Source organism: Colletotrichum gloeosporioides (genome assembly GCF_011800055.1).
Source record: "Colletotrichum gloeosporioides strain Lc1 chromosome Unknown consensus_74, whole genome shotgun sequence".
Lineage (NCBI taxonomy): Eukaryota > Fungi > Ascomycota > Sordariomycetes > Glomerellales > Glomerellaceae > Colletotrichum > Colletotrichum gloeosporioides.
Window position 1 is genome coordinate 579,953 of NW_025544719.1, and position 12,488 is coordinate 592,440.

Here is a 12,488-nt window from a genome sequence, read left to right on the forward strand (position 1 = left end):
ATGATACTGGTGAAATCAAAAAGGGGCTTTTTGCTGTAAAGATCTATAGTGTTGCTACATTCGCGCCATGTCCCTCCCCCATGACGTATTCAACTCGGGAGCAATTTAATAATATGGGCAGGGTCATGTAACTCAGGCCTCCGTAGAGAGCTGGACACCCTCCGCCGCGAGAGCCCGCTGATAGTCTGCCTGGGCCTTCTTCAACGCCTCCAGCGTGGGTTGCATCACCGCCAGCACGGCCTTGCGTCCGCCCTTCTCGTGCTCCGGCCGCCAACCGCGAATCTTTTTGCCAGTTGCCTTGTAGTGGTCTATAATCTCCTTCTTCTTCGCGGCGATGATGTCGTCGCGGGCCTTCTCTGCCTCGTCAGCAACCGCGTGGATGCGCTCGGCGGAGCGCTTGAGAGACTCAACGAGGTACTGCAGCTCGTTGGCACGGTCAGGGTCGCCCGACAGGAACGCGTTCCAGAACTGGTGCAGAAACTCGACGGTCGTCGCGTGCGTCAGCTGGCAGCGCTCCGCAATCTCGGCGGGGAGGCCCATGGGCCTGGTCGCGTCGGCCGAGGCGTCGCCGTACTTTTCCGCGCGCCGCTGGCGGATGCCCGCCATGATGTCTTCGCCGGCCGCCTTACGTGCCGCGCGGGAGCCGACGTGCGGACGCCGCTGGGTCTCTTCGTCGCTGTCGCTGTCGTCGATGATGCCGATGCCGGCGCGGAGGTTAAGGCTGTCGGCGTCATCCGTCTCGATCATCTCGAGGTCCGACTGGATCTCGAAGATGACATCGGCTGGGTTCTGCTTGGCGAAAGCGAGACTGTTTGCTGATTGTGTGTCTTGCTTTTTGGAGAAGAAGCGGTTCTGTTCCTTGACGTTGAGGATGATTTTGTTTTCCTTTGCGTCGCCTTGCAGGTCGCGAAGGGCGAGTTCTTGGAAGGTTGAGTCTTCTGGGTCGTCGCCGTTCTCCCTGTCGATTGTGGGGGCGACGTTGGCCAACATCCTTTCGCTGAGAGAGTTGAGGGTGTTGACGATGGGCACGTTTTTGCGGGGACGCATCTCAACGTCCTTTTGGTTTCCGCTGCGGAAGCCGCCCTGGTTCTCCTCGTTGCCGTAGACGTTGATGATGTGCGGCACGCTCTGGGCCATGCTCTTGCGCTGAAACGTGGCCGTATTCTCGCTCGCATCGTGGGCGTCAAAGAGCGCGTCGCGGCGGATGCCCTCTTTCTTCTCGTCCGAGATTCTGTCGCCCTTGAGGGTGCGGAAGAGCTTGCTGAGGAAGAAGCGCGACCAGAACTCGTTCTCGGGCACCTTGGGCACGTTCTCGTCGTACAGACGCTTGACGAGCGGGTGCTGTGCCATAATGAGCTGGACCATTTCCACGGTGATGTCAAGCTTGAGCACATCGTTCTCGAGGCGTGGCTTGATGGCGGGCAGGATATTGTAGGCTCCTTTTTGCTGGTTGACCTCGATGGCGTGAGCCCGGAGGAGGTTGGTGCGGGTGGACCAGAACTGCGCGTTAAACGCAGCGTCAGAGATGGATTCGGGTTTGGTGGCGCGGGCGTCCATGTACGTCTGGTGCAGGGTCCGGTCCTTCTTCATGAGGGACTGCTGTAACTCGATGTCGCCCTTGAGATGGGCGTCGTCAAACCAACGCGCTGTGCTGGGTTTGGAGTTGACAGAGCTTGCGAAAGCCATGGAGCCGGAGCCTGAGCCGCCTGCCCCAGGATTGGGGGTGGAGTTCCCACCATTTGCGTGAGGGTTTGGTGTCCCGGCTGGCTTGGGCAGGTTGGGGTCGCCGGATCGTATGTCAGCGAGGAGTCTTGAAAGGAGGTCCTTGATGGCGTTCGCCTCGGATCGGGCCTCTTCTGACGTGAAGTGGAAGAGGTACGGCACCTGGTCCGTGGCGTCAGGTGGCTTCTCAAAGATCTTGAGCATCACCTTGGCGGCGGTGTCTGGTGTTTGTTGCAAGTCTGTTGTCACGTCAGCGAGCGGCGCCGGCTCATGAACTCTAAAGACTCACTCGTGATGTTGGCAAGCGATAGCGATACGGTGGGCGGGCCATTGCCAGGCGCGGGCGTCCAGATGACGGATTGCTGATCCGGCGTCAACGTCAAGACACCATCCTTCTTCTTGAACGACGCTCTGCCGGATGGTATCGCCATATTCGCGTTTTTGGGGTTATTGAGCAAGCCTCATGAACGTGTTTCGCCAGTCATCACTTCCTGCTCCAGCCTTCTGAGGATGCGGTCGACGTGAGTGAGAGCTACCCTGGCTACAAGGGACCAAATGTGTCAGGCGCGGCCGCATAGGCCAACGCGACGTCGTCAAAATTTGTCCAGCAATTGCCCGTCCCAAGCCTAGTCGATCTCTTGGATAATTATGTCGCTGGTTGGTGAGCTTCGTGAGTGAGCGCCGCCTTTTAGTTGAATGTGAAGTCTCAGGTTCAAAGCTCCAGCCACAAAAGGGAACAGGTGCTGATGTTGCCTGCGGTGGCGTGCAGGTGCACTGTGCTCTGAGCCAGCTGGTGCCAGCTGGCGCCAGCTGGCGAATGCCTGGGGTTGAGGCGCTTTCCACCTGCAGAAGACCCCAAAACTCTCTTCACTTTAACATCAACGTCACAGCATCATATCATCATCGCTATTTTCTTCTGTTACAACGATCGTTGAATTGCGCGTTGCTATCTGTTTTACCTGACGTATTTTTCCTGCCAGCCAACCATACCATGCCAACCAAGAGCCAGTCCTGGAGATTCAATGTCAACCTCAACGCCGAAATTGCGAAACCAGACCAGGTTGTTCCCATGTCTATGATGTTTGACCCCCATCCCGCGTATCTCATACAGTTCTCATAAGAATGTCGTAGCCCACGTGATTGATCATCCAAAGGGCATAAAAACGTAAAGGTCTTCGGAAGCGACATAATACTCTAGACCAAAGGGCCTGTCGTGCTAGTTGCCATCGAAGCATCCCTTGGAAGAATCAGATGTGTCCAGAGCGGAAGCGGCGGATGTGGGCTCTCTTGTGGTTTCTCTTCTTGGCCCAGGTGACGAACTCAGTGGTTCCGGACTGGCATTTGGTACCAGCAGCCATACTCATGATAACCGACCACCGTCCGGAAGCGCATCGCTGGAAGTGAGTGCCCTCAATGCAGAGCCACTGACCCTCATCGGTGCAGGCCAGACCAGGAGTCATGGAGCCTGGAGCGTTGGCACCACCCGAGGGAAGGGCAGTGGGGGTGGGGACAGGCACGATGTCGCTAGCCGTGGGAGCAGCGTTGGTCTGAGCCGGTCTGCTGATGGTAGCGAGGGTGGTCTTGGTCTCCACCTCAGGGTCGCAAGAGACGCTGCTGCTGGACACGGGAATGAAGACGCCGCCAGGGCTGTAGACGATTAGCAATGTGATCTACAGAAGTGAGTGGGTGAGCAGGAAAGCTACTTACAGAGAAGTGGCGACGGGAGAGCCTGCAGCGGCGCCAGTGGTGGGCGCAAGGCTGAACTGAGGCGCGCTCTGGATAGCCGAGGAGACGGGAGCGACAACGCTCGGCTGAGCCGCGGCAGGAGAAGAGGGTGCAGTGACAGGGTTGCTGGCGACAGGAGCGCTGGAGGCGACGGGGTTGGCAGGGGCGGCAGAGCTGCCACCTCCGGAGCCACCGCCAGCAGCGGCAGCGCAGTTGCCGGAGGGGGGCGCGGTCTTGCTGGAAGTGTTGTCGACATCCGGGCCGGGATTGGGGAACGCGACGTCAGAGCCCTCAGCAGTGCTGCAGCCATTGCCGATGTTGGCCTCGAAGATCTTGGGGCGGCTGCTGAACGAGGAAGTGGCGCTGCTCGAGGCACCGCTGCTGCCACCGGTGACGGTCACGACGGCGCAGTTCATGTAGCTGCGAAGGGTCAGCAAGGCTCAGGATTGCTCGAGGGGAAGACTGGGGGACATACAATTCGCGGTTGCCAACGTTGTTGAACCAGGTCCAAGCGAAGAGGGCATCCGAGGAGGCAGGAGCGTCGGCGGGAACCGTGAACTTGAAGGACGAGGTGCCAGCGGGAGGGCAGTTACCGATGTAGCTGTGGATGACGGTGAAGGTCTGGCCCTTGTCATAAGAGAGAGCAGCCTGGCAGCTACCGCCGTTGTGGTTGGCACCACCGGCGATGGTCATGTTGTACTGCTGACCGGCCTGCCAGGTAGCGACCGACTGGGCAGCCGCAGTTCCAAGAAGATTGAGGGTGCCCTTGCACGGGAAGTCGCTGCCAGAAGCACTCAGAGGACTGGTGATGCTGTAGTCGATGTTGGCCGAGGTGGAAAACGGGTTCTCCTTGGAGCGCAGGGGAGGAGGGTAGGTCATGGCCATGTGAGCCATACCCTGGCTGACCAGCAGCGACCACATGGTGACGGCGAAGGAGGACTTCATGATGTCTTTTTCTTGAGGTTATTGAGAGAGGAAGAAAAAGAATCTGGAGGAAAGGCCGAGAAGGTGGAAGGGTGTAGGTGAAGGTTGGGGGAAACCTGGCTCTTGAATGAGTGTGAGTTTGCTCCTCGTCCTGATACGTGCGCGGGTCAGGTGTGATTCCGGGCTTGGGGTTGTGTTGTTGTTGTTGTTGTTGTGAAGGTGAAAGAAGTGAATGGGGGTGAGACGGTTCAAGTCAAGTTGACTGAGACGGGCGTCTTGGATTTTTTTGTATCCGAAAATGGGGATTGCAGACTCGAGCACAGCTCGAAGGAGAACAAAAGTCCAAGGACTGACAATGAAGAGTAAGGAAGGAATGTGTTGGTTGTGCAAGAAGGTTGGTCGGGAAAGCCCAGTACGTAACCGTTGCGATGTGGAAGGAGGCAGGGAAGGAACGGCGTGCCTTCTTCGTGGGTCTGCTGCTTTGGTGCGCAGGTGTGTGTGTTGTGTATGTAAGGAAGGTGTGTGTAAGCCAGGCAAGGTAGGTACCCAGGCTAAAAGTTTGGATTTTGGATTTTGCTTGAGCAACAGTGAATTTGGTGTCGTGTGTGACGCAATATCAGGGAAGGTCAGGAAGCAAGAGAATGGAAAGTGAGGTAAGGGAAGAGAAGAGAAAGAGAAGCCGAGACCCGATCGAGGTGTTGTTGATGTCAGGTGCGGATGGAGCAAGAGACTCAGGAAGGCGGGAGGCTGTCACGGGCTCTTTATCGTTGATGAGATCCGCAGTCAACCAGCCCGTCGAAGGAAGGTAAGGCACGCCGGACCAGGGTCAAGGGCGAGGAGGGCGAAGAAGGCAAGGGTGAAGGGCCGGTCTGCCTCCCAGACTCTGCAGATATCCCGCTCTAGTGCAGGTACCAGGCTGTCTGCATTCTGCCCTGAGGAGAGGTGATCCCATCCCGCCTGCGGGTTGGCTGGCGGTCGCGGGGTGCGCTGCGCTTGGCCAACACCACTCCTACCATTCATGGTCTTCTCGCGCCGGGAAGGAACGACCCCTGTCGACCTGCTGCTGCCCTGCACTGTTCAGGATCTGTTCAGGTTCTTCGGCACCTTCTACTTTGAGATACCTCATCTTCGCATGCTGGATACCTCCTAGAGACTTGTACATCTACCTCAGCTTCAAGCTGTTCTTACAATCGGCTATTCGGATGCTGGCAGCACTGAGCTGGCCGTTTCTATCCTCATGATCCCTTCAGAGTATCTGTACCCAGGCCGGCCGATCCAGTCTGGACTACGACCTACGACATACTTCTGAATCTAAGCCTCCCTTTCCTTCTCCCTCTGGATTCTTTTTTCCCATGCAAACGTCGGGGCGCAACCCTCGGCTCTCCCGTGCCCTTTAATCCTGTCCAACAGACGAGAAAACCTCGAGAAACTCGACTTGCGCCTAGAGGGACCGCAAGATTCCTGTGTCTTCACCCCTTGCGCCCTAGCACAGAACGGCCCAACCACGCCTGCCGCCGCATTGTGGGCCCAGGTCAACGTCGTCGCTCCACAAAGGCGTGGTCTCTAGTGACACACACATTTGTACCAACGGCGGGGACTGCGGCGGGAGGGCGCCCAAGATGCCTACGCTAAGGCTAAGACTGACAGAGAGGAGAGACAGAGACAGGCGCGTTTGTCTCTGATTTTCTGCCCCGATAAAAGGTGGGATGAACATGGAAAGAGCGGCAGTCACTGGTCAGAAACTAGACGTGAGGTTTGATCCAGCCCAGTCATTGGCGAAGGGACGGATGCACGAATGGGAGGCCACAGCGGCAGTTGCGCGCCAAAGATCTGAAGCGCAAGTGGCGCAAACCGACCTACCTTCTGGCCGTCGTCGCCGCCGCCCTCCAAGAGACCTTGGGCAGCTTCCTTCCCTGCCCTGGAAGTAGCACGACACACTGCACCTCACTGAAGAGAGCAGGGGCACCACGACGGGTTCGACGGTTCGGATCCAGACCGGATCCAATCAGACGGCCCGCGTGCCTGGCATCGGTGAGCCGCCCGTTGCCCTGATTGGCTCAGCCCGTTTACTCAACCTGCCCTGTGGCACCACCTCACAGCGCTCATATCAAGCTGTACCACCGCAGTGAACGTGTTGTTGGAAGCACTGCACCACCGCGAGGTGCATGGTTGTCGTTGCGCTCTTCAGGCATCTGAACATCGAACAGCAGCAAATGAGGGAATCGCAGTGGGCCAAGCCAAAGGGTCCCATCGTCCAGGATCTGCGATTTTCCCTCAGCATCCCCTTCCTTGACCAGGTGTCCCCGCTCCGGCGCCTCCCCAAGCGGCAGCCTCCCCCGGGAACCGATTGTGACGTGACGGGGATTTTTTTTTTTTCTTGCTCTGCTAAGTAGGTAAAACGTCCAGCCAGGTTAGGAAAGGTGAAGACTTGAAACATGCGACATGCGCCGTCAAATGGCATGCCCCGTGCAGCCGCCACGAATAAGAATGTTTCCTGCCATCCTCCACCCACCACCGCTGCCGCCCAGCAAAAAGGTAGTCACATCTGACCGAAAATCGAACTCCACGAGCGTCCCTTAACCTCTCTCCTGTGATCTGATCCCGCCGTGCCCCGACCGATCATACCTTAAACCCCAGCCGGCTACATCAGGCGACTGACATTGGATAAACTTGTCATTAACCTTCTCACATCAGCCCTCTCCCCGTCTCTGTCCGTGTGTGCTATATCTAACCCGCACAATGCGACTCTGTCTTTATTTCTGCCGCCTGCGTCATCTCAACCCTGCCACGCCCAAAAATATGACCATCCTGCGGCTAACGTGAGCCTGGATCTCTCTCATGTAATTGTCAGCAACTACATATGATCATGTTCCATTTTCAAACTCGTCTGCCGCCCCAGGGCGCGCTTTGATGCCGTAGTTTCCGCCCCAGTTGTCGCTGCAACACTAGTGAAGCCCTCATTCTTTTCTCCCTTCTCTCTTGACCACCCATCCAGTTCCGAGGTGAACACTGCTCTTCGTGGTCAAATTTCAAGCATTCAGTCAGAGTCTAATTGTTCCCGACATGGGCGACAGACGACAGCCACTCGTTGGACACGCACGCGTATGAAGTAATGGTTTATCATGTTCAAGCCACCTAATGATAGATGGCTCTAGCCTAAACTGCCAGCTCTCACGCTTCTGCCCCTCACATCTCTGCTGAGCTGTCCGCACCACCCAGCCTTCAGATACGCATCCGGATCTTGGCCAAACGTCCCCACGTTCGTTCTCCCTGGTCCTCAATCGTCTCCTACTTCTGGCCAGACCCAGTCACCTCCCCCCTCGGTGACATCCAAGCGGCAGCATCTCCCTCGCCTCCGTATCACCTAGCTATCCTGCAAGAATAACCTGGATCATTTCTTGCCAACAAGTAACTTTCTGCCGATAAATGGTATGGCGCACAGAAAGAATACCTCCATCCATTGCTCGGGCGACAGGATCGACCCCGTTGCCAGCCGCTGGATGGGCCCCCCAACATAATCCCCCTTGCCGCCATAAAATGCCCAAGTGCCTGTGTCCGCTCAAGTCCAGCTGGTAAACGATATTCGATTAACAGCGGGAGCTGACCAGGCATAAATGTTGGGAAGGGCGGCATTCCAGACGGCGACGGTCTACCTCTGCCACGGTGCTGTTTTCACCATTCACTTGGCCTCCTCGGAGCCATCAGGACCGCGCCCGGGGCCACCGGCTGAGACTGCCGCGCCCTGCTGAGACCCTTGGTGTTGTCCGTGGTTGTTGAAGGGCTTGGCTCCGTAGGTGTTACTTCCACTTCGATGCTGGGCTCCGTATGAATGCATTTGGGAGGGACTCGTCCCAAAGTGCTGGGGACCCGGACCGTTGTAACCCCTGCCAACTAAGTTGAACCGTTAGCAACTTATTGGAAGCGGGCGCCAGGTACCATCTTACCCTGACCGCCAGGCTGCTGCGGGGTGAAGGCCGGCTGCTGGTACTGCACGTTGGGACTCATGCCGTACACCGGTTGACCCTGCTGCGAACCTTGGTGGGCCATCATGGGCGCGACTGGTCGTCCGGGACTAGGATAGCCGTTGGATCCCGGGATAGGCTGGGGCGGCGCAGCGTTCGGAGGCATGAACTGCGCATGGCCTCCGGCGTACATTGGCATCTGAGGTGCCGGTACCATCCCCTGGGGATTCATGAATTGCGGCATCATCGGTCCTCCCATAGGTGCACCAGGCTGTTGCGGCATGTACTGGTGGTTGTTGGAGAAATTGCGGAAGCCGCCCATGTTTGGCGTGCCTGGCACGAATGGCTGCATCATCGGCTGGTTGTAGGGCACCTGACCGGCGGAGCCCATGGCTGGCGTATAGGTGATAGGGACCTGGCCCATTCGAGGCGACGCAAAAGACTGTGCCGAGTTGGAGTGCATCATCCTGTGATCGTCCATGTTTTGGTAGGGTCCGTGAGGTACGTGGCCTCCATGTTGATTCTGCATCGGCATTGGCGGCATATGAGGTGACTGGCGCGGGCCCATACCATGCGCAGGCTGCTGCAGATGGAAAGGGAGCTGATGCTGATGGGCACTGGGAACAACGTGCGTGTGGTTCGGCGTGGCGATGGACGAGGAGGCGAATGATTGACGCTCCAGAAATTCCTTGGACGTAATGTGCATCGTGGAATCGGGCTTCTCATTATCTTGAACCTGTCTCCACGTAGGCGGGGTGTCGTAAGACGGTCTCAACCCTTCGTTGTCATCCCAGTTGCGGCCCTGGGGTGGTTGGTATGTCTTGACGTGAGCAAGGATGTAGCACTTCTTGACATCAACCGTCTTCGTCTTGCGGCGAATTAGCTGACCAGTCGGCGCCGAGCTCACGATAGTCGTTGCGTCGCTCGTGGGCGCGTTGTTTGCAGCGGAGGAGCGAGGGCTAGATCCCGCACTGGGGTGACCATTGGGGTTGAAAGACGCCGCGAAGGGACTGGGTCTGAACTCATGGCTGTTTGGGTTCAACTTTCCACCCATGTGGCTCGGAACGCCAGTGATGCGTCGAGAGAACGCCTCGTTGTTGTTTGCCGGCCCAGTTGGAGGGAGACGCATATCCTGGCCGCCACCATGCGGGTGTGCCGGCGGTTGCGACATCTTCTGTTGCTCGACGTTGCGGAGACGCTGCGCCAGCGGTTGACGATTCTGCTGCGCCATGTGCTGTCCTGACCTGTCGTTCCGGTACGTTTGGGTGTGGTACTGGGGAGAAGCATAAGATTGGCGAGCGTTCGGATGGCGATTCGGTACATTCGAGGGAGATATTGTGTGCTGGGTGGGAGTCGGACGTGAGGCACTTCTTGTGTCTGTAGTAGCAGACTGTGTGGCCGGGGTGTCGGCAGCCGACTTAGAAGCACCATCCTTTGACGGAGTTTCCTTGGGTTTTGTGGCAGCGTCTGCCTTGGCACGGGCGATGTCTTCAGCGTTCTGGAGCGCCTTTGCCTGGATCTCTTTCTGTTTGGACGGGTCCTTGGCGATGATACCAATCAGATCGGATGGGACGGGGGTTGACAGCTTGAAGGTGTCGGCAAACTTCTTCAACTCTGTCAACTTGACCTCCTTGTCGGCCTTGGCCTTGCTGCTCCGAACTTTCTCTGCATTTTGTCGCTGTTGGCTCGCAAACGACTTGAAAGAGTTGAGAACATCGCGCTCCACAGTCAAGGCAGCACTTGGTGCACCCTCCTTGACTTGAGGAGAGATTGTGCGACTGGTGGCCGCCGAGGGACGGGCCGCAGCAGCGGATTTGTCGGCCTTGGCATCGTTGGCCTTCGCAGCAGTGGCCTTCGCGTCCGCTGGCTTCGACTCGGTTGACTTGGCTGGCTCTTGCTTCGGAGTCGGCTTGGCGGCAGGTTTAGAGTCAGCAGGCTTGGGAGCTTCCCCTCCCTGCGCAGCGCCGCCCTTGTTTGCGAGTTGGTTGAGGAGCTTGGCATCCTCTGGTTTGACCGCGGTTTGCTTCTTCGCCGGCGCTCTCAGCTGCGAAGAGATGATCGCGGGATCGACAGGGGCGCCAGTCACCGTAGACTGAGACGAAGGAGCTCGCTTGGCTGGGGGCGTGTACTTGTCGCGCCGGACTCCACTGTACCTAAATCGATTGTCAGTTGAACGTTGCAGCGGAACATGGCGAAGGAAGCGTTCTTACTTGTCTTCCTCGTCACCACCCTGATCGTTACCACCACCACTGACGTAGTCCATCACACGCTCCTCAGCGACGTGAGCCGTTGTAGGAAGGCTTCGCTCGATCTCTCGAGCCTTGCGGTCTGCGGCAGCCATGCGCTCGCGGTATTGAGGATGGCTCTTGTCAATGGTGGTAGTGTAGATGTTCTCGTCATAGTCAGTCTTCAAGCCGAAGAGTCGCTCGTTCTCGGCGAACTGGTCCCAGGCTCCGCCGCTGGAAGACTTCTCCAAGCTCCCATCGATGCCATCGCCGGCGTCTGGAACCCACGGCTGAAGGGCTCGCTCGTTGCCCAGGCGGTTGTTGGTGGAGATGGCGGTGTCGGTTCGAAATCCAGACCGAGCGCCTTGTTGGCTGTTAGATTCGTCATGTCGGGTGTCTGAGCAGGGGTGCGTACCATTCTGGCCCTTTCCGTCGGCCTTACCCATAGCGGCATCTCTCTTGTTGTAGGACATATTGTTCTTGCTGCCGTTGTTCCCAATTTCACTCTGCAGCTTCTTGGGGGGCACCATCTTGCAGCCTCGGGCTGTGGAGGTAGTACAGAATGGGATCTTTCGAAGGCAGTGCCACCTTGACTACCAATGACCTCCAGTCCCCTGCAGGTAGGGTTAGCCCGGCTCCTTGTAGTTTTGTTTGAATAATCCGACGATGAATCCAGCGGCTTAGAGGAGGATGTAGACTTTTGGAAGCTGATGGATATGTGTCGATACACGGAAGGAGGGATGTGGGCGGGTATTTCCGCAGCAACACGCACCTTGCGACGGGAATTGGATGGTCTTCGGTTCGTTGGGCTCGAAAGAAAACAGTTGCCGAGGGTTGCAAATCGGCGGTGTAATCGGACAGAAAGGTTGCCACTGGCTTCGAAGCTCTCGGCAGATTGAACTGAGAGCAGGTTGAGCGGGTTAGCTTCGCTGGTGGAATAGCGGGGGAAGTCCCATCAAGGACAGGTAGCTGGAAGTCGCAGCTCAAGAGCGGTTGGAGATGTGGACGACAGCGGCGTAGGATGAAGGAAAGCAGGTCCGATAGTACGACAAGCGAGAAAGAAGAGGAGGGAGGCTGTCGCGAAGATGTCGAAGTTGGGCTCGAGGAACAGGAGAGGAATGAATCATGGGAGGAAGTGGATGGGATGGGCTGTGTGTCTCACCTGGTCGAGGTCTCTCCGAATGTGTGCTGGGGAAAAAGGCTCCACGAAGGCCTTAGGGGTAGGGGAGAGAAACGAAAGCTTCCCCAAATCTTCGTCCAGGCACAAAAAGACAGGGCACGAACAAAATCGCAATTGGGCGACTGGAAATGGAGGGTTAGGGGAGGAAGCAGGCGCAGAAGACCAGCGTCGATCGTGGGCGAAAAAAGGGCGAGGACGTGGAGGGAGTTGGCATTGGGTGTGGAGGTTGAGGTGAGGTGAGGTGAGGCTTTGTTTTCCCAGTGCGGTCCGGCCAGTCCCCTACCGCAACTCCCTGGTGCGGTGCTGGCGTCTGGTCGGGCGGGTGGGTGGGCTCTGCGAGAGGGTAAAGGTACCGCACCGCTGTGTCCTGTCCACAGGTACCCGTACACTACTGACTGCGTGCGTGTGTGCGAGTGTGCCCACTGGAGGTGACCAGCTCCAGTGCACTGTGCTCGCCTGCTGAGCCTCCTGTCCTGAAAGTCCCCCAATACCTTATGCTAACTTTGGATCCCTGGTACTTGCCTCGTAGGTAAAATACCGAGGGCGGGAACCCAGGAAAGGTACATACATCTGCTGCCCTTGGAAGTGCCCTGAGGTGCGGTGTACCCTGTGCCTTGTCACTTTCAGGTCGGGGACGGGGGCTAGCGAAGGAAAAGGCGCGGGCGTGGTGGTGTGGGACGGATAGTGCTCCCGGGGGATGGTCACAGATGAGTGGCCCCTTGGTCGTTTGCGGGCCCGCGAGCCAATCCG

The 12,488-nt window shown here is 57.6% G+C and overlaps 3 protein-coding genes across 3 annotated transcripts; all 3 read right to left on the reverse strand.

Annotated features, from left to right (window-relative positions):
• Positions 1 to 132: 132 nt before the first annotated feature.
• GCG54_00003511 (putative RNA polymerase II transcription factor B subunit 1) lies at positions 133 to 2,153 on the reverse strand (the record flags this gene model as incomplete). The annotated part of the gene is made up of 2 exons (XM_045403584.1): positions 133 to 1,961; positions 2,012 to 2,153. The coding sequence occupies 2 exons, from the start codon at positions 2,151 to 2,153 to the stop codon at positions 133 to 135; spliced, it is 1,971 nt and encodes a 656-aa protein (XP_045259772.1).
• An 816-nt stretch (positions 2,154 to 2,969) lies between these two features.
• GCG54_00003512 (uncharacterized protein) lies at positions 2,970 to 4,392 on the reverse strand (the record flags this gene model as incomplete). The annotated part of the gene is made up of 3 exons (XM_045403585.1): positions 2,970 to 3,369; positions 3,430 to 3,867; positions 3,923 to 4,392. The coding sequence occupies 3 exons, from the start codon at positions 4,390 to 4,392 to the stop codon at positions 2,970 to 2,972; spliced, it is 1,308 nt and encodes a 435-aa protein (XP_045259773.1).
• Positions 4,393 to 8,050: 3,658 nt separating this feature from the next.
• On the reverse strand, positions 8,051 to 11,088 carry GCG54_00003513 (uncharacterized protein; the record flags this gene model as incomplete). Its single annotated transcript, XM_045403586.1, has 4 exons — positions 8,051 to 8,262; positions 8,316 to 10,486; positions 10,544 to 10,922; positions 10,974 to 11,088. The coding sequence occupies 4 exons, from the start codon at positions 11,086 to 11,088 to the stop codon at positions 8,051 to 8,053; spliced, it is 2,877 nt and encodes a 958-aa protein (XP_045259774.1).
• Positions 11,089 to 12,488: the final 1,400 nt, after the last annotated feature.